The 26879-nt window shown below is 53.7% G+C and overlaps 2 protein-coding genes across 6 annotated transcripts; both read left to right on the plus strand.

The window, feature by feature from the left end:
- The first annotated feature begins 6 nt into the window (after positions 1-6).
- On the plus strand, positions 7-11125 carry B4galnt4 (beta-1,4-N-acetyl-galactosaminyltransferase 4). Of its 4 annotated transcripts, none has more exons than XM_008854372.3 (20): positions 7-199; positions 2827-2930; positions 3266-3361; positions 3450-3545; positions 3623-3713; positions 3788-3888; positions 4039-4106; positions 4328-4406; positions 5899-5965; positions 6073-6207; positions 6285-6394; positions 6473-6573; positions 6649-6746; positions 6822-7698; positions 9055-9338; positions 9493-9646; positions 9743-9815; positions 9913-10066; positions 10369-10495; positions 10720-11125. In XM_008854372.3, exons 1-20 carry the CDS (start codon positions 46-48, stop codon positions 10835-10837), a joined length of 3087 nt encoding a protein of 1028 aa, XP_008852594.1. In that variant the 5' UTR covers positions 7-45; the 3' UTR covers positions 10838-11125. The 4 variants fall into 4 exon arrangements, with proteins under 4 accessions (XP_008852594.1, XP_008852595.1, XP_008852596.1 ...); XM_008854373.3 differs by having other exon boundaries at positions 2827-2927; XM_008854374.3 differs by lacking the exon at positions 7-199 and adding an exon at positions 342-388.
- A 5082-nt stretch (positions 11126-16207) lies between these two features.
- On the plus strand, positions 16208-26344 carry Pkp3 (plakophilin 3). 2 transcript variants are annotated; one of them, XM_017803545.2, is made up of 14 exons: positions 16208-16400; positions 17854-18049; positions 20090-20169; positions 20304-20935; positions 21037-21160; positions 21576-21780; positions 23388-23562; positions 24062-24179; positions 24252-24422; positions 24525-24710; positions 25069-25222; positions 25370-25562; positions 25657-25744; positions 25989-26344. In XM_017803545.2, the coding sequence occupies exons 1-14, from the start codon at positions 16296-16298 to the stop codon at positions 26022-26024; spliced, it is 2463 nt and encodes an 820-aa protein (XP_017659034.2). In that variant the 5' UTR covers positions 16208-16295; the 3' UTR covers positions 26025-26344. The 2 variants fall into 2 exon arrangements, with proteins under 2 accessions (XP_017659034.2, XP_029412660.1); XM_029556800.1 differs by lacking the exon at positions 16208-16400 and adding an exon at positions 17473-17547.
- The last annotated feature ends 535 nt before the right edge of the window (positions 26345-26879 follow it).

The raw sequence follows: 26879 nt of genomic DNA on the forward strand, positions 1-26879 counted from the left end.
GGAGGGCCGGGGGGCCGCAGCGACGCCCCTGAGTGCGGCGCCGCGATGCCGTGGTTCCCGGTGAAGAAGGTCCGCAAGCAGATGAAGTTGCTGCTGCTGCTGCTGCTGCTCACCTGCGCCGCGTGGCTCACGTACGTGCATCGGAGCCTGGTGCGCCCCGGACGCGCGCTGCTGCGCCAGCGGCTGGGCTACGGGCGAGGTACGCGAGGGGCGCGCGGCTCGAGAGCCCAGGCCTCCCACGTCGCGCGGGTCTGATTGCCCCGAGCCCCCGCCCGCCAGCTCCTCCCGGCTCCGTGATGTTGGGGGAGGGGTCGCGGCTCTGCGCGGCGGGACGGCTGATGACGTCAACAGTGACACGAAGGACCCTCTTGGGGAGCATCCCTGACCTGTGAGGATCCTGGAAATCGGGCTTGGACCTGGTAGTGATGAGTTTAACAATGGGCCCTTGGGGGAATCTCTGTCCCCGGCCAAGAGGCCTGTCAGGCCCTTGCTTACTTAGCAGGGCCTCAGTTTCCCCGTCAGCTGGGGATGTGGGGATGGCACCGAGGGATCCAGCTGACCAGAGTGGCCAGAACAGTTGGAAGCCCTGGGTACACCTGTGACTGTGGACTGAGGTGTCTCTGTGCTGGGGACCAGTGCTAACTGGAGTGGATGAGCCCAGTCCCCATGCTTACATCTAAGAGTGGGCAGAGGGTGCACCCACAAACAAAAGAAGTCAGGCCTTGGCAAGCCCAGTGGGGGGGACACAGGGGCGGGGGACCCCTCTGGAAGATGGTGGCCTTTGACTCAGGCTTTGGGGGAACAACTCCAGAGTGGGGTGGGCAGTGATGACAACCTGGTGGAAGAAGGCCAGGGAATGAACCTGGGGAACCCCAGCCTGGCAGGATGGTGCCCAGCCAGGCTGTCTCTGATCCCTCTGAAGGAGGGTGGTGAACTGGGGATCTAGAGGAAAGAGAACAGGTGTCTCTCCTCCCAGAGACTCAGAGCAGTGACATAGACTCATGACATCCTGGTTCATTCCACCTGATGAATCCAGAGCTCCCTGTTCACTCGCCACTCCTGCCTCCTACCTGCAGAAGCCCCTTTGCTTTCTCATGTGCCTGGCACCTGTTTTCTACACAGTCCATCAAAACCTGGGCCAGAGATCTGGAGCAGATCCCAGCTCCAAGATAGTCTGTGCATCATCCCAACCCATATACCTTATAGCTGTGACACCTTCAAAAACAACCTGGCACAACTTACCCCTAAAAGAAGCCTCACCCCAGCAACCAGTGGGACCTGTAACTGACCCAGTACCCAATAAACCCAGCCCCCATCAGCCACCATTGTGGGTTTCTCAGCAGCCACAGGCTTCCCCCAGTCTGACTTCCTGAGCAGCTGAGTCTGACTGAGCCCCATAGGTGAGGGGGTGCAGTGGGGGTCAGAAACAAGAAACCCCACTGCTAAAGGTTGGAACCTTAGGTGGGTAGGACTCCTCCTAGGTGGGTAGGAGCTGTTCTGGATCCTGGGGGTGGGGGGGTTGTGCAGATGGGGCCCCAACCTACATACTCTGGGCTGGATGCCCAGTCTCCTGTCTGGCCACCTTGGCTCCCATCAAGCACTGCAAGGCTTGTGAGAAACTGAGCAGCTGCATGTGCCCCAGGCTTTCCTGACCATTTGATCAATGGTCAGTACAGACAGCATTTGGTGGGTGTCCACAGCCTGTGCTTATAGATTTGTTCAGGTGAGAGTAGAGCAGAGACCTATCTGTTATGTTCTTTGTGCTGGGGCTCAGTCCCTGCTGGACAGTGGCAGCATCATGGGCTGAGACCCCAGTACAAAAGACTACCAGTGTACTCCAGATACCTGGACTTAGCTTGGTGGGCTATGGTCATCTGGGCCAGGGTATGAGAATTTGGCCAGGAGTCGCCTCCCAGGTAGTCAGGAAAGGCTCTGGAATATGGAGCAAGTAAGAGGCACTGCAGGAATCTGAAAAGGGAGGAGACCACAGGCAGCCCCTCACCTAGAGACCTAGATAGGCCAGGCCTATCTATTGTCAGTTGTACAGGAGTGAAAGCTTCTGAGGTCTAGACTGAAGGACAGCCATGGGTGCCAGGCTTGACTCTGAAACAGAAGAAATTCTTGAATTCTATGTCTCTTGGTGGAAGCACCAGGAAGGGAAGAACTGGGGTAAAAGTGAAGCCCCCCCAACCCTTGGAGGCTCAAATCCAGAGGTGTGAGCACCCAGGGATGCAGTGGGTGGACACACAGCTTAGGAAGAAAGTACAGAGATGGTCTGTCCCAAACTTGAGAGGCAGGAGCAGGCTGTGAACATGTCTTTATATAGTTCTGGGAGACCAGGCATAATGACACACATTTTTAATCCCAGCATTCAGGAGGCAGAGGCAAGCGTACCTCTGTGAGTTTAAGGCCAGCAGGGCTACTTAGTGAGATTGTCTCAAAAAAACATAAAGCAAAACATAGTTCTGGAAAGAGTCAAGAGGCAAACACCTTGCACATGGGAAAAGCATTGAGGGTGCTGGGCCATCTGGAGTTTCTTTTCAGTACAGATTCACACCAGCCTGAGTGCATATATAGCCCTGCTTCCTACTTCCGCTAGGGGTGGGTCAGGGAAGAGGTGATGCACTGCCCACCCAAGGTGGGTTGTAAAAAAAAGCCCTAAAATGAGGGAGTAGAAGTGCAGGTGCTTTGGCAGCAAACTTTCCTGCCCCGTTCTAACCCTGTGGAATGAGGCTTCCTGCTCCCACCCCTCATCCCTCAGCTGACCCCCGACAAAGCCTCTGGTCTTGGAGAAAGGCTAAACCCAGACTTCATATGCCACTGCAGAAGTTGAGAAGCTGACTGGTGTGACAGATGGTCGGGGTGTCCCAGTGGTATCATCCACGCAGAGGGCAGAGGATTCTAGCGAAAGTCATGAGGACGAGCAGGTGGTGAGCAGCAACCAAAGAAAAAACTGCATGTGCACGAAGATACTCTCATAACTGGGCAGATGTGGTGGTGGTGGGGGAGGGGTGTGAGCTTCAACATCCCAGCCTGGATCCTGTCGGGTTGCTATGAGTATGTGTTGTGTCCTGTAGGTGTCTACATGTCTGCCTAGGCAGACATGCTGAGGGTGTCTGTGTGGAGAGAACTTAGGGTGATGTGACTAGGTGTAAAAGGAGTGGGGCATGAATTTCTCTTGCTGTGTGTGCCTGGATGTATTGTGTGCAGTTGTGAGGCTGCCTGCCCTTTCAACTCTGACTTGTCTACCCTTTCTCTCTGGTAGCCTGAGGGGCGGGTCCCAAATATGCTGTTTCCTAGAGGGGCTAGAAAGCTACCCCCTCTGAACCTCACCCACCAGACACCCCCGTGGCAGGAGGAGGTGAGCTCTACTGGGCCGGGCTGATCTGGGTGGGCTGGGAGGAAAGGTAGATCAGACTATAACAACTAAAGTGGCTTCTGATCCCCAGTTCAAGGGGCAGGTGAACCTGCATGTGTTTGAGGACTGGTGTGGAGGCGCTGTGGGCCACCTAAGAAGGAACCTGCACTTCCCGCTGTTTCCTCATGTGAGTGCCTCAGAAGAAACTGGGCAAGCGGGTGGGCCAGGCGCACAGTGAGTCATTGGTTGCTGCCCCATCCTCAGACTCGCACTACTGTAAAGAAGTTGGCTGTGTCCCCCAAGTGGAAGAACTATGGACTCAGGATTTTTGGCTTCATCCACCCAGCCAGAGATGGTGAGTAGGCGGGGTGAGCCAGTGGTAGGAAGTCTTGAATGATCAGCTCCCTGAGCCCCTGTCCTGTGGACTAGGAGACATCCAGTTCTCTGTGGCTTCTGATGACAACTCTGAGTTCTGGCTGAGCTTGGATGAGAGCCCAGCGGCCGCTCAGCTTGTGGCCTTTGTGGGCAAGGTAGGTTCTACCCTCCTGGCCCAGAGCTTCCATCAACACCCACCTATCTTCACTGGGCCTCCTGCAGCCTCTTAGAAATATGTACTGGATGGGTCAGATGCATGCAAAGAGAACATGAACACCTCTCTGTTCCCTTTGTATCACCCCTAGACTGGCTCTGAGTGGACAGCACCTGGAGAATTCACCAAGTTCAGCTCCCAGGTGTCAAAGCCCCGGCGGTGAGTGACTGAGGGTATATACATTCATGTGTGTATGCACAATATGTGTTGGCATGTGAGAGGGAGGCTGGGTATCACCTAACCCTGGGCACTCTTGCACACACTACACAAACACTGTCTTCTTGAAGGACCAGCCCGGAGGGATATGAGAGTTCTTCCCCATTCTCTGGGCTTTCAATCTGTCTGATGAGGGACAAGCCCTGACTCCTTTATGTCAACAGGCTCATGGCCTCCCGGAGGTACTACTTTGAACTGCTTCACAAGCAAGATGACAAGGGCTCAGACCATGTGGAAGTGGGTGTGAGTGTGGCCTACCCTCCAGAGGAGCTCCAAAGACCACAGCTCCCCTCCCCATCCATCTCTTGCCTTTGTAGGACAGTCACTGCAGACTGGTCCCCACCTTGAAGGATTTCCAGTGTGGGAGACAAAGCAGATAATCAGGGACATGGGCCCGGACAGAAAGAAATGCTCTGCCTGCTGGGTATGCAGAGGGGCTGCACTGATGAGTGGACCTTCACCAGGGAACATGGAAGGGAAAGGGTTCAGAGAAGAAAGTGCAATGTGAATTCTATACATTGAGAACTGGTCCTCATTTTCAGCATCTTCTGGGACCCCAAAAGGTCTGGTAGCCAGATCAGTCCAGGCCTACTGTGCTGTGTTGGACTGTTCAGACTATCCCTAGAGTGAGGCAATAGGATTTGCATGCCAAGAATGCCTCTGGCCACTGTAGAGAGATAGGGAGCTAGGAGAAGCCACCTCAGGAGTGTATTGGTTACTTTAGTGATTATTGTAACAAAATAACTGGTAAGAAGCAACTTAAAAGGAAGGAGGGATTAATTTTGTCTAGCAGTTTGAGGTTACAGTTTATCAAGAAGGGGAAATCATGGTTGCAGGAGTGTGAGGCAGCTGGTCACATTGTATCCATAGTCAGAAGCAGGGAGAGATGAATGTTGGTGCCCAACTCACTTTCTATCTTTTATTTAGTCTTGGACCCCAGCCCATGGAATAGTACTGCCCACATTTTAGAGTCTTCTCACCTCAACTAACATAATCTAGATAATCCCTCACAGACATGCCTAGAGGCTTGTCTCCAGTAATTCTAGATCCTGTCAAGTTGATAATCAGTTTTAACCATCACAGGGAAGAAAGATAGGTCATTGAGAGGTAGAAAGGAGGGTTCTACAGAAAGACAGAGAAGAGTCTGGAGGTTGAGAGACAGTGGCCACAGAAGGAAGAGGGTTCTGAACTACAGCAGTATAGGCTATCATGTCACCCCAACTCAACAGGGTAGAGACTGAGTTTGGATGGCCCTGGGGAAGCAAAGGGAGTTGGTATAAAGGCCCAGGATGAGCTGGCAGCACAAGTACAGAGTCAGCTCTGGAGGAACCCCAACTTGAGAGGGATGGGAGAAGGGCCACATCTACAAAGGATACTTGGGAACAACCTGGAAGTGGGTCATGGAAAGGGCCACTAGGACTAGGGCTGGGGAAGAGTCCAGCAGTGACCTTAGGAAGGTACCATGTAAAACCAGAGAGCAGGTAGGGTCAGAAGCCATAGCCAGCAAGCCAGGAGTTGGGAGGGAGTGAAGAAGGGAGGAAAGAAGGAAAGGTGGGTGGGCCTACCTGCCCCTGGGGCCCTTCAGTCTTCTGAACCTTCTACCAAATACCTCTTTAGGTCCCTCTCCCATCCACACCCAAGCCTCTTGTACCCTTTGAGGGTTTTTGTACTCTAGTCCCCAACCCCTGATCTTTGGAACCAGGACCCAGCCTCTTTCTTATCCCTACCCCCCCAGTGGCGAGCTTTCCTGCCTGGTCTGAAGTTCGAGGTCATTGGCTCTGCTCACATTTCCCTCTACACAGGTGCGGGCTGACAATTTCTTTATGGGAATGGCTGGGTTTGAATGGATGGGCTCAGAGTGGGGATGGGGAAGGGTAGAGTGCAGCTCCAGATACTCTTCTGCTCTCAGATGAGTCAACTCTGAAGATGGACCATGTAGATCATGTACCTCAGTCTCCTGCCAGCCATGTGGGGGGATACCTGCCACAGGAGGAACCGAGTGCCGACATGCTACGGCCGGACCCCAGGGACACCTTCTTCCTCAGTGAGAGCAGGATCCAGTGGAGGGTGAGGTCAGAGGGGGGTGAGGGCCAGGGAACAAAGTGACTGTCCCTTCTACAGCTCCTCGAATGGAACCTTCAAGCCTGGAGAACGTACTGGAGCCCTGTGCCTATGCGCCTACCTACATCCTCAAGGATTTTCCCATTGCCAGATACCAGGGACTACAATTTGTAAGTGCCCAGCAAGGAAGACTTCCTAAGGCTGCCCTCTCCCCAAGTCCTGTCCTAAGCCTCTGGCCCCACCCCTAGGTGTACCTGTCCTTTGTTTATCCCAATGACCACACCCGACTCACTCACATGGAGACAGACAATAAATGCTTCTATCGTGAATCCCCACTATACCTGGAAAGGTAGGTGGGTGGGGAATCCCATCAGAAGGGGAGGGACCTCAATGAGGCAGGTGTCTGATGCCCTCTCTCCTTCAGGTTCGGGTTCTATAAATACATGAAGATGGACAAGGAAGAGGGAGAGGAAGATGAGGAGGAAGTTCAGCGTAGGGCCTTCCTCTTCCTCAATGCAGATGGTAAGTGTCCCATACCATTTCTGTCCCCCCAGCCTATCTGCCTGGTACTGCCTGCTTACCATACACTTTCCACAGACTTCCTGGATGATGAAGATGAACAGGAACTGCTAGACAGTCTTGAGCCCACTGATGCATCCCTGAGGCAGAGCCACAATACCCCAATCACAGCAGCCTCCACTAAGACTGCAGCCACCCCCACTCCGCCTACAACCAGTCCCCTGAAGGAGCAGATCCCCAGACACTCCAGGGCACTGAATTGGGCCCCACGTCCATTGCCCCTCTTCTTGGGTCGAGCGCCACCTCCCCGAACTGCAGAGAAATCTTCCTCAAAGGTGTACGTGACCAGGGTGCGGCCTGGACAGCGGGCTTCCCCAAAGGCACTTCGAGACCCACCATGGCCACCCTTCCCCGGTATCTTCGTGCATCCCAGACCACTGCCCAGAGTACAATTACGGGCACCCCCACATCCACCTCGGCCTCAGGGCCATAGGACCAGTGGCTTCCAGGCCACAGAACTAAGACCCCTAGTCAGGGCACAGGCCACCCAGAAGGACCAGGCACGTGCACAGGGACTCACGGCACCAACGGTGGACTTGAACTCCTCTGCAGAAGCACAGCCTGTGACTTCTTTCCTGAGCCTATCTCAGGTGTCCAGGCCACAGCTGCCTGGAGAGGGTGACGAAGGGGAGGACGATGGGGCCCCTGGTGATGAGGCTGCATCAGAAGACAGTGAGGAAGAGGAGGAGGCCGCAGGCCGGCCGCCGGGCCGCTGGCATGAAGGTGCCATTGACTGGCAGCGTACATTCAGTGTGGGCTCCGTGGACTTCGAGCTGCTGCGCTCTGACTGGAACGACCTGCGCTGCAACGTGTCTGGGAACCTGCAGCTGCCAGAGGCTGAGGCAGTGGACGTGGTGGCTCAGTACATGGAACGGCTTAACGCACGCCACGGCGGGTATGGGGCGGGTTGCCGGGAGGAGATGCCGACCTCCATTTGGGCTCTCACGCCTCCCTTGGTACTCACCAGCACTCTGATCCCCTTGCCCCTCGCTAACAACTAGTACCTTACTGCTGTTTTGTCCAAGTTGAAGGGCTCCCTGGAACCCCACTCAAGGCTAGCTTCATATCCTTTCACTGCCCAGTCCCAAGTCTGCTATCTTGAACCTAGCTAGACCCAAGGATAGATCCAAACTACAGGGATTACTAGCCAGTCACAGCTAGACACTGCAAAGACAGCCTTTTCCACAGACCCAAGAGTCAAGCTCAGGATTCCCAGACCCCTCCTCTCCCTGTACAGCACTGTAGAGCCTTCACTAGAGGTCTATGCCTGACTTTGTGGGGAGGACAGGGCTTCTGGCCCCTCTGGCCTCCCAGGTCTCAGGAATCCAACTTGTGTGTACCCCATATTGAGGGGGGAAAAGGACCCTAATTTATCTTTGAGAGAGTTCTCAGAAGAGGTCATACCTTTCATTGCCATCCTTTAGGGAAGGTAGAACCTCTAGACCTTGAGGACACCCTAGCAATCAGGATAGACAGCCAGGCTCAACAGAAAGTTATAAACAGGGGTTGGCCCCCTCTGGGTTGTACACAGGTGTGTTGCTGCTTCAGAGGGGAAGAGCATGACAGTCCTTGTACAGGGCAGTGATGGGGTGGCCTGGGACCCTCCCACCACTAGGCCATGCTCCTGGGTAGCTCTAAGTTTCCTTAAAGCAGTTCATTGTCCCATGACCTTCAGGGAGCTATCCAGCCTAAGTGGTCATGGCTGTGATCCTGCTTTTGCCCATCTGGGTGTGGGTGGCCCCAAGGAGTGACCAAGAGTGTTTGAGAGCAGAAAGTTGGGTGGAGCAGGTATAGATGAGGAGTCTAGGCCCACCAGAGGTCTCACTGATGGACTCCCAAAGAGGAGCAATGGCTATCACCAGAAGGCAAGAAGCAGAATGAGTAGCCCCAGGCATGAGGAAGACTGCCTGAGGAAGAATGGAGGGTAGTCGGAGAGGGTGAGAAAGAAAGGGAAAGAGCCCATGGGAGGACCAGCAGCTTCCTCCTGACAGTGCTGTAAGAGGATAACCATCACAGGGAAGGATTGAGAGGCCACCTGGGAGATGGCTGTCAGAGGCTCACCATCCCCTAGTGTAGTCTCCAGTACTTCCTGCTGGGCTGGAGAATGGAGGTGCTGGCAGGTTAGCCACCAAGTAGGAACTCCCAAATGGGTGGCAGGTTTAATACGGTCCACTGAGTTCAGCTGCATCGTGACAAAGGCTGGGTGGGGTGGAGCCGAGGCTCTTGGTGGCTGACCAGCTCTGCCCCGCAGGCGCTTTGCACTTCTGCGCATCGTGAACGTGGAGAAGCGCCGAGATTCTGCTCGCGGAAGCCGTTTCCTCCTGGAACTGGAGCTGCAAGAGCGCGGGGGCAGCCGCTTGCGCCTGTCAGAGTATGTCTTCCTGCGACTGCCTGGAGCCCATGTCGGGGATGAAGACGGAGAGAGTCCTGAGCCCCCTCCAGCCTCCTCAGCCCACCCTGATGGTCGTCCGGAACTCTGCCGGCCACTGCACCTGGCCTGGCACCAGGATGTCATGGTTCACTTCATTGTGCCAGGTGCTCGAACCTCTTGGGCAGACAGGCTCCAGAATACCTTGGGGAAGGAGGAGAATGTTAATGCCAAGGGTCAGGGGTGGCTGGGAGGAGAGTATCCCCAATGGGGAGCCATGGCAGTCCTGCCAAGTTGGCTTAGTGGTGCCCCCTCCTCCAGTGAAGAATCAGGCGCGCTGGGTAGCACAGTTTCTGGCAGACATGGCTGCACTGCATGCACACACCGGGGACTCACACTTCAACATCATCTTAGTGGACTTCGAGAGTGAGGACATGGACGTGAAGCAGGCCCTGAGCGTGGCACAGCTGCCCCGGTAATGATGCCCCCATCACCACCTAGGTGGTGGGTTCTCATCACCCCCCCCCAACCCTCCCGGGCTATGTCTCCTATGACTGCTTCACTCCCCCAGGTACCAATACCTGAGACGAACAGGAAACTTTGAGCGTTCTGCAGGCCTGCAGGCTGGAGTGGATGCAGTGGAGGTCTGTGGGCCAGTTGGGCTTAGGGGAGAAAAACGAGGGTTCTGAGGAGATCACCTTGGGGAGGTAGTGAGTAGGACTCAGACATCCCAACTTACAGGACCCCAGCAGCATCGTTTTCCTCTGTGACCTGCACATCCACTTCCCACCCAATATCCTGGACAGCATCCGCAAGCATTGTGTGGAGGGCAAGCTGGCCTTCGCCCCTGTGGTCATGCGTCTGGGCTGTGGAAGTTCACCACACAACCCACATGGTAAGGCCCCCAAGTGCCGCCCCCCGGGGGGAATGGTAGGTTACCAAAAACACCAGGGCAAAGTCCAAGTCCAACCTCAAGGTCCCCATCAATACCCCCATAGTACCAGGTCATGCAGAATTCAAAAGAACCTCCCCCTGTGGGCCTATGTGCCACTGGATGATGATCAAATACCAGAGGGTGACCCCTTAAGAGTTCCCAGAATAAGGCAGCATTTTGGGATCCCTCCTGAGGTCCCCTAGTCCTCCCTGGGGAAAATGCCTTAAGGACTACTTCCTGATGGTCACCCTTCCCGCCCCAAGGTTACTGGGAGGTGAATGGATTTGGCCTTTTTGGGATCTACAAATCGGACTTTGACCGAGTGGGAGGCATGAACACTGAGGAGTTCCGAGACCAGTGGGGAGGCGAGGACTGGGAGCTTCTGGACAGGTGACTGCCCTTCCTAACCTCAGACTGAGACACCACCTCCATGGGTGACAGGGCCCCACATGCCAAACAGACCTTACCATCCCAAGATCATATTAGGCCCACAAAGACAATTCTACCCACTCCACTCCCCAAACCCCTTCCCAACCCCAGGCTCCTGCAATCTCAGGGCAGCCCTGACCTACAGTATCAGAACCAGGGTTTGACATTCCATCCACCCACCCCAGGGTCCTGCAGGCAGGGCTAGAGGTGGAGAGGCTTCGACTGCGACACTTTTACCACCACTACCATTCCAAGCGAGGCATGTGGGCCAGACGCAGCCGCAAGGGCTCCCGTGCAGAGTGAGCCTGAAGTCCTGGAAGCCTTCCCAGCCACTGGGTCTTGAGGCAGCAGCTGAAATCAGAAACTCAGAGCCTGATCTAGGCTTTGCTGCCACCTGTGCTGGACCCCCAAAGCCTCTTCTGTGGCCCTAGATAGGCAGCCTTCATGGTGGGGTGGGAACCTTGGTCCCCATACTCCCTGATGATTTCTGTGAAATTTTCTGTAGAAATGACATTGTTTTCAGAATTTACAAGAGTTCTGTCTGTTCTGTTTTTTATTCAGAATGAAATGAAATATTTTTTTTAGTTCTGACTTGTTCTCTGTGACTGTTCTCTTGGGAGGCAGAGGCCTGGTCACCAGGGTGGCGCAGGGTATTGCAGCCCCCCATCCCCTACTCCCCATCGTTACTTCTGGTTCCACCTGCTTTCTATGGAGTCTGGCTACTAAGAACAGACACCACAAGAGACTTTCCCACACAGGGCTATTACCCAGCCAGCAGATGTGGAACACCAAGTCTCCAGTGTCCCTTGATTTGCCCACTTCACAGGTAAGAAGGACCCACACAGCCAGCAGAGACCTGCTAAAGTCCCCAGTTACTCACAATGCCTTCTCTATGTCTAGTTGAGATGAATTGTCCCCACTCACAGACATTTCACAAGAAAAGCACTGGTTTAAGAACCTATGCTACCAACCAAGTGTTGGTGACACACACCTTTAATCCCAGCACTTACTTGGGAGACAGACACAGCCAGTTTTCTGTGAGCTCAAGGCCAGCCTGGTCTACATAGCAAGTTCCAGATCACCCAGGGCTACATAGTGAGACCCTGTCCTAAAATAAAATAAAACCTTTTAATTTTTTTAAAGGCACAGTAATGCACACCTATAATCCTAGCACTTAGGTGGCCAAGGCAGGAGGATCTTAAGTTTGAGGCCAACAAGAGCAAAGTAGCAAGACCATGTGTCAAAGGAAGAAAAAATGCGTGACGCTAAGAAAAAAAATTTTAACATATGGAAAGGAAAAGGGAACCAAAGTAAAAGGCAAGTAAAACACATACATCAGAGTTGTCTCAGAGGCAGAAGAACTACAGAATCTCACCAGTGGGCTGTGCTTACACCTCAGTTTATAGATTCATGCTAAGGAGTTTTCCATTGGGCACCAGCCATGGGTCAGAACTTCTTGGAGAACTTACATCCTAGCACAGCACAGAAGCAGCATCCAACAGATGCACTAGTGTAATGTCTGATGTGAGCTTTTAGAGAAAAATAAAGCTACTGAAGAAAGTTAGCAAATCTGAGTAATAAATCTAGGTGATGCTGCATTTGTAAACTGAGTGGTCAGGAAAAGTAAGCCTGAGGAGGTCTTCCCCATCCCTGGGGGCAGGGAATGGATAGACATTTGAGGAAAATTTAGAAAATCAACTGATGGTGAAAATAATGGAAACAGAAATTATTGGCAGCACTTCAGGAGGAAATGGGAGCGTGTAATAAAATATAGAAATAAAAGCCACTTTAGCATTTGAAATGTAGCCAAGTGGTAGGTCCACTTGACTAGCATCCACAAATCCCTGGGTTTTGTCCTCAGCACACACACACACACACACACACACACACACACACACACACATCTTTGGGCTGGAGATGGCTCAGTAGTTAAGAGCACTTACTGCTCTTCCAGAGGACCTGAGTTTAGTTCCCAGCACCCACATCAGGCAGCTCAAAACCACCTATAACGCCAGCTCCAGGGGCTTTGATGCCCTCTTCTGGCCTCTGCAGGCATCTGCACTCATGTGCATATACCCACAGATAGATACACATGTATACATAGTTAAAGATACATTTTTGTTTTTCAAAAACTAGCTATTTCAAAAATGAAATTTCACAGAACTAAATGGAAAGTAACAGATAAAAGCGATCTAGCCATGGTGGCATTCATCTGTAATCCCAGCATTCAGGAGGCTGAGGAAGGAAGACTGTCACAAGTTAGAGGCAATCACTGGTCTACATAGTGAATTCCAGGCCAACCAGAGCTATATAATGAGATCTTTTCTCAAGAAACCAAACAACACAGGGCTGAAGGGATGGCTCAATGGTTAAGAGCACTGACTGCTCTTGCAAAGGACCCAGATTCGGTTCCAGCAGCCACATGGTGACTAACAACCATCCATACCTTCAGTTCCAGGGATCTCACACCCTCTTCTGACCTCCAGGGCACTGCATGATGCAGGTACACTTACATGCAAGCAAAAACTCATACACAAAATACCAATAATAAAATATTTTCAAATGTTTTTAAAAAGAGCATTTATTGCTCTTGCAAAAGGACCCAAATCCAGTTCCCCAGCACCTACACTGGGTGGCTCACATCCACCTATTACTCCAGCTCCAGAGGGATCTTAAGCCTTTGACCACCTTGGGTACATGCACTCATGTGCATATACACACACATGCACAATTTTTAAAAAATAAATATTTTTAAAGCCCAACAATGATGAAAGTGACCCATGAAAAGACAACAGATGACAGGGGCTGGAGAGATGGCTCAGTGGTTAAGAACACTGACCGTTCTTGCAGAAGACCCGGGTTCGAATCCCAGCACCCACATGGCAGCTAACAACTGTCCGCAACTCCAGTCCCAGGGGATCTGACAGCCTCTTCTGTCCTCCTCCTTGGGCATTGAACAACATGGGTGCACTTACCTACATGCAGGCATCACACTCATACACATAAAATTAAAAAATAAATATTTTTTAAGACAACAGATGACAAAACACAAGTAGAAGATCCAAGAGGAAAGATGAAAGAAAAAACTTTCCCAGAATAAATAGAGGCCAGATTCAAAGAAAACACTATACATAACCAAAAGTGACCAATGCATTTGCAAATGAAGTCACTGGGTTTCCAGGTTAGAGCTCTATGGGCATCATAGAGTGGTGGGAGGCCCTGCTAACTTGAGAGGTGGCCAGCTGTGGAACTCAACAAGATCTTTGCTAAATCCTGATGATGGGAGTGAGCCTCAAGTGGTTCTAGCATACATGCTGCTTGGGTATGGAGGCAGCTGGCAGGCTCTCTATAAGCATTCACAAGGGCTCCATAGAGGTGGAGGCATCAGGAAGAGATTTATAGAACCAAAGAAGCAGTCTCTAAACCAGACTAAAGCCCCACCACTAAGAGAAAGCAGACAGCCCCCTCAGAGGAAGTGCCCAGGAAGTGGCCCAGACCTAGAGAGGGGACTGTCAGGAACTCCACCAAGACCCCATTCTGCCAGCTAGTACCACTCCAGGTCTCCCCTGTTTTACTGTCACTCATGGTCAGAAATGCCTCTAGACACCCTGGCTTGCTTTATAACTTCTGGAAATTCATTTAGTCTTATGGAGCCTCAGTTTCACCATCTATAAATGAAGGTAGTCATAGCTCCACCCTCCTGGAGTTTCTGAAAGGATTAAGGGCAGAGTGTGAACAAACCATTCATCGCCCTGCCTAGTACTTCTTTTTTGGAGTCAGCATCAGTCGGCCCTCTAGGCACAATCACTGCCATGGGGCAGTGCGTCCCTCCCTCGCCCCTTCCTTCCTTCCTCTCCTTAATTCCATCTCTTTACAGAGGTTAATACACCACACACACACACACACACACACACACACACACACACACACACACATACACCACACACACACACACACATGAATGGAGCGCAATACACACACACACACACACACACAAGCATAGGTGTTCCCGTGCTTTACCTCATTGCTGTGTTACTCTTTGGTCCTTGGTTATGATTTAGGGGGTCTCTGCCACAGACTGGCCACTACTCCACACTGCTCTCATCACTGCACTGTCCAGGAGAGAAAACAGCTCAGGGAGAAGTCCTGACTGTGCCACAGGAGCTTCCCTCAGAAGTGGACCAATACAGATGAACTGATAGGAAGATGGACATGTGTCCACACATACCAGTGACCTAGACCCACACTCTTCAACTACCTTCCACACCCAGGCTGCAAGGCTGGGGCTGGGGCAAGGGCAGAGATGGTAAAACCAGCATATCCATGGGCTAGGGGCAGCATACCCATAGGATGGGGCAGGAGGCTACACTGCCTGTGAAAATGTGGAGTGGCACTTATAGGGCAAGTCCGGGTTGGCTCTGTAGAAGAGGTAGTCTTTGGGTGGGACATGATACTGCTCAGACCACTGGACATCACCAGTGCAGGGACACGCACCTTGGATCTCAAGTCAGGCAGCTCTGCTCAGCCGGTTCGTCAACTCACACCAAGGCAGTGCCAACATGCCCTTACCCTGCCCCTCAGGCTTCATAACCACTAGGAACCTCCTTAACCTGTCTGTACCCCAGCACAGTCAGGAAACGTGTGTTTGAAAGAGTCTGCTATTAACAACCTCACACTCCCCCAGCCTTCCACCTTCTGCTCCTTAGTATGCCATCCTTCACCCTTTATTTCCCCACACGCTCCCAGCCCACATCCTAGCCCTCTGGGTCCTTCCCCTGCTCCTTCCTTAAATGCCCACCTCATCTAGCAAGGGGAGTCCTCCCACTCCTCCCCGACTCAGAGCCCCGAAAAGCCTCCCTACTTTCCACTCCCCTCTCGAAAGGGATACTCGCTGGGGGGTACAGGGGAGGGTAATGACCCACCAAGCTCTTCACTCACCCTTCAGGATCTTGAGGTTCCAGATTATACCAGAGTTTCTGATTATACGAGAGTCAGACATCTGTTTCTAAGCTCCAAGCAAGCCCTCCCTCATGCATCAGACCACTTCCTCCTCTAAGCCCTGCCATATCCTTCCCACCCTTCCTCCTCAGTGGCTCCAGAGAGATGGCGAAACTGAGGGGACACTGGTCACAGGGGTCAGAAAAAGACCCAAGTGTGGGACTGATAGTCATGGGGACAGGCATTCCTGATCCTGCCAAGCCATACAGCCACAGACTTTTTAGGGACACTGAGCCCCAGATGTGGTGGTCTGTGGCCTGGTGAGTGAAAAGTGGGTATAGTGCTCAGTCCCCACGTCCTTATGAAAACTGATCACAGCTGCAGCCCTCCTCTGCCGAGGGGAGGCCCTGGAGAGGCCACAGGCTGACTCTAGGCGCCATGGAGGCTGTCTCCACACCCACTGGGTGCCTCCTTCCCATCTGGCTCTAACCATACCTAAGCCCCCTACAGCTCTGCGTGGTTCCAGCCCTCCACTGTGTACTCTCCTGGAACCCTTTCTTTGTATGCTCTGCCCCAGCCTAGCTGCTGCAGAACTCTGGGTGAGCCTGGTGCATGCAGGGCGGGCCTCTGCCGGGCCAGGCGTGTGCCTCCAGGCCGCGCAGCACTGCACAAACTTGTCTCCCGGGATATTTCCACACGAGACACGTCTCCCAGGGAAGCAACCGGTCTGATGAGATGGGTGTGCAACATTCCCATCCCGCCCTCGGTGCCCCCACAGTACCATCTCCAAGCAGAGGCTGTTGCCCATAAGAGCTGGGCTCTGATGGAGCCCACCACAGGAGCACCGACCAGGATGGAGCCCAGGACGAGCTGGGTCACAGCAGCTAGAATGAGTCAGGAGGCCAGCAGAATCCAGGCCAGTGGCAGGGTAGGTCTCTTGGCCCTTGCTCCAACCCCTATTACCAGCGAACCCTAACAAGCTCCATTCTGGAGGGGCTTCATCCTCCAAGCTCCATCCCCAATCCCCACTGGCCTCTGCCTTCCACTGACTCTTCCCTACTCTGCTCTGACCTTGTCCCTGATGCTGCTTGCTCCCTCTGAGGGTTCCCCCAGCCATCCTCTGTTAAGGGTATGGCCAAGGGCCTGCCATGAGGGATAGAATGCTGAAAGAGCCTAGGGGCTAGGTCCTGGGAAGAGGCAGAGACTGGGAATGGAGGAATGCCAGAGGGAAGAACAGGGGACATACCAAGGCATCTTGTCCCAAATTCCGGCCCTCTTGAATTTGACCCCTAACATCCCAGTCTGCCTGGATGCCAGGCCTAACCAGTGGTATGCTGAGCTACCTAACAGGGGTGCTTGAAAGATCTTCTACAGACAAACTCTAATGTCCCTCGCTTCCAGCCCTCCCACCTTCTCTTTCCCAACCCCCAACCCCACTCCTCCTGCCCACCCCACCCCCCCCATCCCCAGCCTAGCAGGCGCTGACATGAGCAGAGGCCCCTCTGAGTCAACCCCTTGGGGCAGCCCCGCCTGCTTGCCCTGACTCATATGTTGGGAACGGGCCTCCCACCCCAGCCCTGGGGGGCAGAAGCTGGTGAGAGGTGCCAGAGAGGGCCAAACAACTCTTCTGAGGCCTCTAGAGTGGTGGGGGTTGGGGTGAGTTCCTGGGTCTGCAGCTTACAAGTAGGAATCTATCTGTCACTGATTGATCTGAGTTCCAAGACCCAGACATAGAACCTCGATGAGGTTGTCTTCAACCCTAAAACTACAGCCCTCAAATCGTTTATCCTTACCAGAACCATAAACACTAAACTGTCTTCTTGATGCAAACTCTGCCTGGGCCTTGCCAAGCCTGGGTCTGGCTGTCTGGGAGGCTGCCTGGTCTTTGAAACTCTAGCGCCCCCAAGTTCCAGACTGCGACAACCCTTTCCCTCTGGCTGGGAGTGGCAGGCTCTGGCCTCTCCATTGGTTCCCCATTCTTCACTCATACTCAGAACAATGGCACCCACAGGGCCTGGTCTGGCCTTGTCAGCCTGAGATCAAGTAGAACTCTCATCCCTTTGGTCCTGTCCTAGGTAGGAAAGAAGAAAAGGGAAGACCACGCCATGACTTAAGGACTCAGGGCCTGTTCTTCCGCCCAAATTCCACCTTAAGCAGGCCGTGGCCCCTCCCTCCCACCTGGCCCAGGTGTCCCCGCCCCCAGCCTAGCTCAGGGCTGGGCGGGTGTCTGTCTCTGGGCCAGCTCTAAGCGCGCCAGCCAGGAAGAGACTTTGGGAATCCGGCCTTGAGGGACAAGACCGGGAAAAGGCCCAGGCCTGGTGGGCTGGCCTGTAGCCCCTATCACCATGCAGGACAGTAACTTCCTGCTGTCCGCCCTGCAGCCCGAGGCTGGTGTATGCTCCCTGGCATTACCCTCAGACCTACAGCTGGATCGTCGGGGTGCTGAGGGGCCAGAGGCTGATCGGCTGCGGGCAGCCCGAGTCCAAGAGCAAGTCCGAGCCCGCCTCCTGCAGCTGGGCCAGCAGTCGCGGCACAATGGGGCTGCTGAGCCTGATGGCGCCACCGAGGCTTCCAGAGGTAGGCAAACTCCGGCATGATAGACAACGGGTAATGGTGAAGGTGGCAATGTGGACGGTGGCATCTAGAGGCGACCAGGGCGGGTGTGGCGGTGCCAAGGGCAGAGGCCATACAAGCTCTGGGTTCAGGCCTTGACTCACCTCACTGAGGCCTGTTCTGTCCTGAGTCACCACCACACCCCAGCGGGCGTGGGGAGCAGCCTGGGTGGGGCGTTCCTCCTCCCCAGCAAGGACCCCAGAGCCCACCAGGGACCAGTCCTGGCCAGACCCATCTGCTCCCTTCTGTGGGGTAAGACTGAGGAAGCACTAGGTGAGCGGCCAGGCCTATCTGTCAGCAAACCCGGAACACATTTGTGCACAGCCCCGCAGAACACAGGCTCACTCGCAGTCTCAGATAAGGGCCAGCATCCCTCCTCATGCTATGGAAGTGAGTGGAACAGTAGCATGTAGTGGGGGGTGATCTGGGACACTGCCGGCCTGTCTGGAGCAGGGGCTCCCTGAGGAATTGCAGGGCTAGGCCTGATGGGAGTGACCCAGATAGTCTCCATGAGAATAGCCAGCGGGTACTCCTCAGGAGCACACTATGTGTGTGTTTGTATGTGTATGTGTGCCTGTGTGTATGTGTGTGCCTGTGTGTCTCTGCGTGTGTGTGTGTGTGTGTGTGTGTGTGTGTGTGTGAGATGGTCACTCTGAGCTCTGGATAGTCATTCCAGAACTATCATTTACTCCCTGCCAGGCTATAAAAATAGGGATTAAGTTCAGACAATACAATGAACCTCTCTATTCAGGGGTCCAGACCCAGTTCACAATGATCCACATGATGTCTAGAAGGTCCACTGGTCAGTGGGAGGGGGTTGTCTGGCAAAAGAGCTGGCCAGGAACTGGATTGCTGTCTGAATCTTTCTAAGCCTCAGTCTTACTGGGGCCAAGTTGGTACCCAGGGGTCATGGGATAGGGGAGGGTGCAAGGAGGGGTTAATTACCACCTGACTACCCTACCAATTAGGGGGAGGAGGATAGTAATTTGGGGGTGGGCGTAAGATCCCCAGGCTGGGGTGTGCCCCCAAGTCTGGGCCTCACTAGCGTCAAAGGGTTAACAGCCCCTGCCCAGAAGCCTTATTAACCTGGGTGGGTCTGGGGAACATAAGACTGTCCGCCCCCTGGACAGAGTTTGGGGAGGAGCAAGAGCCCCTTCCCCATACCCATAATGACCCCTGTAGAAGTTACTCTGCCCAGTTAGGCTCTTCATAAGCAAAGATCCTGGCAAAGGCTGAGCCCCACCCAAGGCTTGCCTGTTGTCACATCCCCTCTTGGGATGATTCCTGGCTAGTCCCGTATTCCCCTATCCCTCTACTCTGTACCCACCATCTGTTCATTCAGTTGTCCATGATTCTCACTCATTTCCAACTCTCCTACCCATCCACCTATCATTCCAAGCCTCTGACCAGTCCTCCCTCCCCACTCATCAACCTTTTTGTCCACTGACCATGGAGCTGGGCTGACGCCCTGTCCTCAGCAAATACATAGCTGGATAGGTTGGGTGTGGTCCCTGCCTCAGGCTTTGAGAGGTGGGAGAGGCCATTCCCATCAAGGCAGACTGGTCCAGGAAGAGTGTATCCTTGGCCAGCACAATGTAACTCCCTGTGACTGTGGCACAAGAAGAGCTCAAAGGAGGTCAACATAGTTGGGGAAGACCAGGCTGGCTTCCTGGAGGGGGCCAGGTGTTGTACCTTGGTGGGAACTGGACACTTGATAGAGACTCTGGCACATTCTCCAGGCAGCCCAGAGGTCAACAGGGTGAGTTGTTTGAACTCCTTTGAACAGAGGAGGCACAATTGGGAATGTTGGGGAAAGAGGGCCTACCGGGGCCAACTGGATGAAACAAGCTAAAGCCAGGCATCAGCCCCAGAGTCCACCTGGCCTTCCAACCCTGGGTCTGACAGCACTCTCAGGGTTGTAGACAGAGATTTCTGCAGAAGGTAGGAGTGAAGCCAACACTTTGCCATTTATCATGATGAGGCTGCCATTGTCTCTGTTCACAGGCATGTCCAGGGGTCAGTACCATACCATGCAAACTGGCTTCAGCTCCCGATCCCAGGGCCTGAGTGGAGACAAGACCTCGGTGAGTCAAGGAATCAGCTTTGCAGGCCACACTGAGAGGGAGGCACTATAGGGAAGGCTGGGAGCTCCAGGTCAGATGGGGAGGGTGCCAAGTAAACCACAGATACTTCACTGTGCCCTCCCCTCCTCCCATAGGCCTTCCGACCCATGGCCAAGCCAGCCTACAATTCCACCTCCTGGTCCTCCCGCTCAGCTGTGGACCTGAGCTGTAGTCGGAGGCTGAGCTCTGCCCACAACGGGGGCAGTGCATTTGGGGCTGTGGGGTATGGTGGTGCCCAGCCCACTCCACCCATCCCCACCCGGCCAGTGTCCTTCCATGAGCGTGGTGGGGCAGCCAGCCGGGCCGACTATGACACATTGTCCCTACGCTCACTGAGGCTGGGACCAGGAGGCCTGGATGACCGCTATAGTGTGGTGTCAGAGCAACTGGAACCTGCAGCTGCCTCCACCTATAGAGCCTTTGCTTATGAGCGCCAAGCCAGCTCCAGCTCAAGCCGTGCAGGAGGCCTGGACTGGCCAGAAACAACTGAAGGCCCCCCCAGTCGGACCATCCGTGCACCTGCCATGCGAACCCTGCAAAGATTTCAGAGCAGTCACCGAAGCCGTGGGGGAACTGGGTCAGTGTCAGGGCCTGGCCTGGAGCCTGTGGCCCGAGCCCCATCAGTGCGCAGCCTCAGTCTTAGCCTGGCCGACTCAGGCCACCTGCCGGATGTGCGTGGGCTAGACAGCTATACTGGCCATCGCACCCTACAGAGGCTCAGCAGTGGGTGAGCACCTGGGCTTGGAGCAGGGAGGGAACTATATGTACCACATAGTCTGGCCCAAACCTGAGGTCCACCTGACAACTGACTGACCCCTGGTTCTGCAGCTTTGATGACATTGACCTGCCTTCAGCAGTCAAATACCTCATGGCCTCAGACCCCAACCTTCAGGTGCTAGGAGCAGCTTACATCCAGCACAGGTGCTACAGTGATGCAGCAGCCAAGAAGCAGGTGATGAACCCCACTGACCACCCCTCACTACCCCTCAGTGACTGCTCCAAAGGCCCTGGATCCCCCTGATAATCAGCACTGGACCCCCCATTCTCCCTAACATCTGGTCCTTGGCCCTCCTTGATAATCACCATTGCTGACTGGGCAGATCCTCTCCAAAGCCTCCTTCATCAGAGGAATGGTGGAAATGTCCTGTTTGTATACACGTGTATCACCTGCACCATCTCCAAACACCTACATACATTTGCATACACATATACAGATTTGCATATGCGTGCATACATCTACTTCACCTGTATCACCTGCACCATCTGGATCACCTACATATATGGAAGTCACTTCAATGTACGTGCACAGACGCATGCATTTTCTCAGTCTGCATGTATCCACATACATCTCCATATATGTGCCACAGGCTCGCAGCCTTCAGGCAGTGCCTAGGCTAGTGAAGCTCTTCAACCACGCCAACCAGGAGGTGCAGCGCCACGCCACAGGCGCCATGCGCAACCTCATCTATGACAACGCAGACAACAAGCTGGCCCTGGTGGAGGAGAACGGCATTTTTGAGCTGTTGCGGACACTTCGAGAACAGGATGATGAGCTACGCAAGAATGTCACAGGTACCCTTGTCCTTCTGTCCTCTCCATTCTGTCCTCCTAATCCCCTTCGCTGTCTTCCCCTCCCCCATCCCTTCTCTCCTGTCCTCTCCCTGTCTCCCTTCACTATATTCCCCTCTCCCTTTGTTCTCCACTGTGTCTGTATCTAACCCCTTGCCTTCCCCATCTTGGGCTTTTTCGGGTTGTTGTTTTGATTTTTATTTTTTATATTACTGTTACTTTGTGCTTGTGTGTGTGTATGTGTGTGTGTGTGTGTGTGTACGCATGCATTCATATGGAGGTCAGGTGCTCACACAGCTCAGCACACCTATGGAGGTCAGGACAACTTTTGGGACTCAGTTCTCTCCTTTAACCATGGATTCTGAGTGTCAAACTCAGTCGTACTTTTGCAGCAAGTCCGTTTACCTGCTGAGCCATCTTGCCCACTCATTTGTTTGTAGACAGTGTCTAACTAGCCCCAGTTGGCATGGAACTCATCATGTAGATCATGCTGGCCTCAATCTCATAGAGATCCACCTGACACTACCTCTCAAGTGCTGGGATTAAATGCATGTGCCACCAGGCCAGGCTTGTTTGTTTAAAAATTTACTATTTTTATTTTATGTGTATGAGTGTATTGCCTGCATTTAAGTGCACCCTTGTCATGCAATGCCTGCAGAAGAGGGTGTCAGGTCCACTGGAACTGGAATAAAAGACAGTTGTTAGTTGCCATGTGAGTGCTGGGAACCAAACCCAGATCCTCTGCAAGAGCAGCCAGTGCTCTTAACTGCTGAGCAATCTCTCCAGCCCCCATTTTTTTTTTTTTGTAGGCCAGGGTCTCATTTTGTAAATCAAACTGGTCTCCATTTCACTATGTAGCACAGGCTAGCCATAAACTCATGACAATCATCCTGCTTTGGCCTCCTGAGTGTTGGAATTACAGGTATGAGCCAACATGCCAAACTAAAGTTTTGTTGATGGTGTTTGTTCTCCCTCTCTTCTCCCCTCCCCTGCTCTCCCCCACCCCATATGTGTGTTGTTTTTGAAATAGAGTTCCACCGTGTGGTCCTGGCTGACTTGACTTGCTGTATAACCCTGACTTACCTGGGACTCTGTGTAGACCAGGTTTACCTCAGACTCACAGAGATCTACCTGCAAATTCTGGGATTAAAGGCATGTGCCACCATGCTTGACTATTGTTTTTCAGAGTCAGCCTCTATGTAGTCCAGGCTGGCCTCAAACTCATAGCAATTCTTCTATAGCCTTCTAAATTCTGAGATCACAAATGTGCTCCACCATACCTACAAAACTATTCTTATTTTCCGTGGTGCTGGAGGGGAATTCGGCCTCATGCACACCAGCTGGGCAAGTGTTACATCACAAGTTACATCTTCAGCCCAGGCTCTTTTTAGTCTACTCCTCTCCCAGGCCCTCATGTCCCCAAATCTTGTATTTCTTGCTCGGTTCCTGCCCTCATAATCCCAAAGGTCACACTGAGGACCTCTCCAGTGGGGTTCTAGAGCAAGGCAAGGCACCAAGAAGGGATGGGAAGCCTCCTCCAAATCATCCCAGAGGAGCCAGAAGGGCTACAGAGCTGACCCTGACCACAGCCTTGGTCCCCTCTTACCCAGGGATCCTGTGGAATCTGTCCTCCAGTGACCACCTGAAGGATCGCCTGGCCCGGGACACACTGGAACAGCTCACAGACCTGGTGCTAAGCCCTCTGTCAGGGGCAGGGGGTCCCCCTCTCATCCAGCAGAATGCCTCTGAGGCAGAGATCTTCTACAATGCTACTGGCTTCCTCAGGTGTGCGAGGTGGAGGCACTGGGCCAGGAGATGCTGACAGGAAAGAGCCAAGTGCCAGAGAAGGAGCAAAGAAGCTTCTAGATGAAGCATTTTTACCTGAGGCCTGAATGACAAAGACAGAATTGGCCAGGGCTTCTGGGAGAAGTGGACAGCAGGGCAGAGTTTAGGGGCTAAGGCAAATAGGCCAAGATAGCCACCAAGTATGAATGTCAGAAGACTCTGGAACTGCACTTAACTTTTGTTCAGTGAAGTCCCTTGTCCTGACATCCACCTTCCCAGTTAATTGGGAGATGGGTATGCAGAGAAGGCCCAACAGGGGGGCACAGGGTCAGTCCCAGCTCAGATCAGTGTCCTCACAGAGATCTACCTGCCTGTGCTTCCCAAGTTCTGGGATTAAAGCCATGTGCCAACAAAGATCGATGTCCAAGAATTTCATCTTAGGGGTATTTCAGGGGTCTCTGTTGGGGCTGGGGGAGCTCTGATCTGCCTCCATCTCCAGGAACCTCAGCTCAGCCTCCCAGGCCACTCGCCAGAAGATGCGTGAGTGCCACGGTCTAGTGGATGCTCTGGTCACCTACATCAACCATGCCCTGGATGTGGGCAAGTGTGAAGATAAGGTGAGGGGCAGCTGGTTAGCCTAGGGGGGCCAGGGACTTCAGCCTGCTCTGACCACCCTCCATTCCATACAGAGCGTAGAAAATGCCGTATGCGTGCTGAGGAACTTGTCCTACCGCCTATATGATGAGATGCCACCATCGGCACTGCAGCGGCTTGAGGGCCGAGGCCGCAGGGACATGGCAGGAGCACCACCCAGCGAAGTGGTGGGCTGCTTCACACCACAGAGCCGGCGGCTACGTGAGGTGGGCACAGGCCTGGGAGGATGGGATCAGGGAGTCCCAGCCTGATGTTCTGACCTTAGTTGTATGCCTAGCCCTGGTTGACCCATGCACTTTCCCACTCAGCTTCCTCTCACAGCCGATGCCCTCACCTTCGCGGAGGTATCTAAGGATCCCAAGGGCCTTGAATGGCTTTGGAGCCCCCAGATTGTGGGACTGTACAACCGGCTGCTGCAACGCTGTGAGCTAAACCGGCATACAACAGAAGCGGCTGCTGGGGCACTGCAGAACATCACGGCAGGAGACCGCAGGGTCAGTGGGCCTAACAGGGACTCCTGGTCCTGTGCTGAGCACGAGGGCACATGGTTAAGAGCCACTCCCCAGGAGTTCATGGCCTGTTGGGGGAGGGATCCCTAAGAGTGAAACACATAATGAGGCTCATATTCAGTCTAAGGGGTGGGGTGGGGGACCCTGTGTGGATTTGGGTTCTGATGTTCTGAACAGAAAAGTTACCTAGTCAGGTCCTAACTGGGCCAGGTCAGAATAGACAAGGTAGCAGGCAAGAGGTAGAGAAGCAATTTGCCTCAATCCTGCTTCAATCCTGAACAGGGCTTGCTAGAGCTGGCTGAGATGTTGCTGGGCTTCACCACCCTCCCTGTCTTTCCCACAGTGGGCAGGTGTGCTAAGCCGCCTGGCCCTGGAGCAAGAGCGCATCCTGAATCCCCTGCTGGACCGTGTTCGCACTGCTGACCACAACCAGCTGCGCTCTCTGACTGGCCTCATCCGAAATCTGTCTCGGAATGCCAGGAACAAGGATGAGATGTGTAAGTTGTTCTGTCCCTAACCCAGGGTCTCTCCAAAAACTGGTTTTTGGTTAGCAAGTCCAATGGAGTGCCAGCCACCAGGGGAGGCAGGGGCCTAGGTGCCAAGGCAGCAGGGAATGTGGTAGACTGACCCTGACCTCCTAACAGCCACCAAAGTGGTGAGCCACCTGATTGAGAAGCTCCCTGGCAGTGTGGGTGAGAAGTGTCCCCCAGCTGAGGTGCTGGTCAACATCATAGCTGTGCTCAACAACCTGGTGGTGGCCAGTCCCATTGCTGCTCGGGACCTGCTCTACTTTGATGGACTCCGAAAGCTGGTCTTCATCAAAAAGAAGAGGGACAGGTGAGGACCGACCCAACCCATGGCAGCATAGCCAGGATACACCCTGCCCATCCTACCTCCTAGCTCTGACCCTGACTCTCTTAAATTCCCCCAGCCCTGACAGTGAGAAGTCCTCCCGAGCAGCCTCCAGCCTCTTGGCCAACCTCTGGCAGTACAGCAAGCTCCACCGTGACTTCCGGGCGGTATGTTTTGCAAAGCCCAGGGAGCAGATGGGATGCCACCATCAGCACTGCAGTGCCTAGAGAACAGGGTCACAGCACATAAGGCCCAGTGTGGGGTATAGGTCATCAGGGAAGGGATGTAAGACTAGAACACAGAGGCAAGGGGCCCAGGCTATACCCAGCATAGTGTGGGGAGGACATGATCAGTGACAGCAAGGCCAGGCTACAGGTGCAATTCTGACCCCCCATTCCCTCTCCACTGCAGAAGGGCTATCGGAAGGAGGACTTCCTGGGCCCATAGGTGAAGCCACCTAGAGATGAAGAGGTTCAGCTTCCAAGAGACAGGCTCAGCCCCTGCTGCTCAACAGTCCGTGGAAGAAGAGCTGATGGCCACAGGGACTCTCCCCAGAGTCCTATGTGCACCTTCAGGGACCAGGGCCACCAGGAAAGGATGGGAGCTTACAGCTGGGGATGGCTTCTGCAGGGCAAGGGTTGGGGCAGGGCTTGAGCTGCTCTGGTGCATGGGGTGGTGACTCAGTCACAATGGCAGAGGTGGGGCTGCCTGAGGCCTGACAGAGCCTTGGGATAGCAACACTGGGAATAAAAGTGGCTATGAACACAGCCACAGTCCCATGTGCTTCCATGGCTGGCCACCTATCCTAAGATGTGCATTGTCCCCAAACATGCCCACTTGCCCCCAAAGACACACTCCCAGGTTCAAACCCAGGCCTCCCAAAGTCAGAGGAGCCAAGACAGGGAGGGAATATCTAGTATGGGTAGCAGACAGGGTGGACAGCAGAGACGGTGAGACTCAGTGCCACCTGAGGCATAGATATAGCAGGGCTGGGAACTTAATGAGCAGTGACCATGCAACAAATACATCTTATACCCTCTGCCCACCCTAGGCTGGTGCTGGGAGATGCCCTGGCCAGTGGGTCAGACTGGGTGCCCAAGGTTTGGGGTCCAGGAGAATCAGGGACCCTCTATCCATCTTACAGAAGCTACTATTAATACAATGAAAAAGCATCTTCAAATCAAAGAACTTGAGGTCTCCATATCTGTTCAGATGAGAGAGGGCTGGGGACTGCCACACTCCCAACCAAGTACTAGGCAGAGAGACTAGGAGCTACTCCTTCAAGAGTCATGCCATGGCGGG

This window comes from Nannospalax galili, unplaced genomic scaffold (genome assembly GCF_000622305.1).
Source record: "Nannospalax galili isolate Female #2095 unplaced genomic scaffold, S.galili_v1.0 scaffold507, whole genome shotgun sequence".
In the NCBI taxonomy this organism is placed as follows: Eukaryota; Metazoa; Chordata; class Mammalia; order Rodentia; family Spalacidae; genus Nannospalax; species Nannospalax galili.

Coding starts and splice junctions, on each gene's coding strand:
- B4galnt4 (XM_008854372.3), top strand. CDS start 46: ATGCCGTGGTTCCCGGTGAAGAAGGTCCGCAAGCAGATGAAGTTGCTG. Junction 200..2,826: donor GCGGCTGGGCTACGGGCGAG/GTACGCGAGGGG, acceptor ATGCCACTGCAG/AAGTTGAGAAGCTGACTGGT. Junction 9,647..9,742: donor AGCGTGGCACAGCTGCCCCG/GTAATGATGCCC, acceptor TCACTCCCCCAG/GTACCAATACCTGAGACGAA.
- Pkp3 (XM_017803545.2), top strand. CDS start 16,296: ATGGAGCCCACCACAGGAGCACCGACCAGGATGGAGCCCAGGACGAGC. Junction 21,161..21,575: donor ATGCAGCAGCCAAGAAGCAG/GTGATGAACCCC, acceptor TATGTGCCACAG/GCTCGCAGCCTTCAGGCAGT. Junction 25,223..25,369: donor CAGGAACAAGGATGAGATGT/GTAAGTTGTTCT, acceptor ACCTCCTAACAG/CCACCAAAGTGGTGAGCCAC.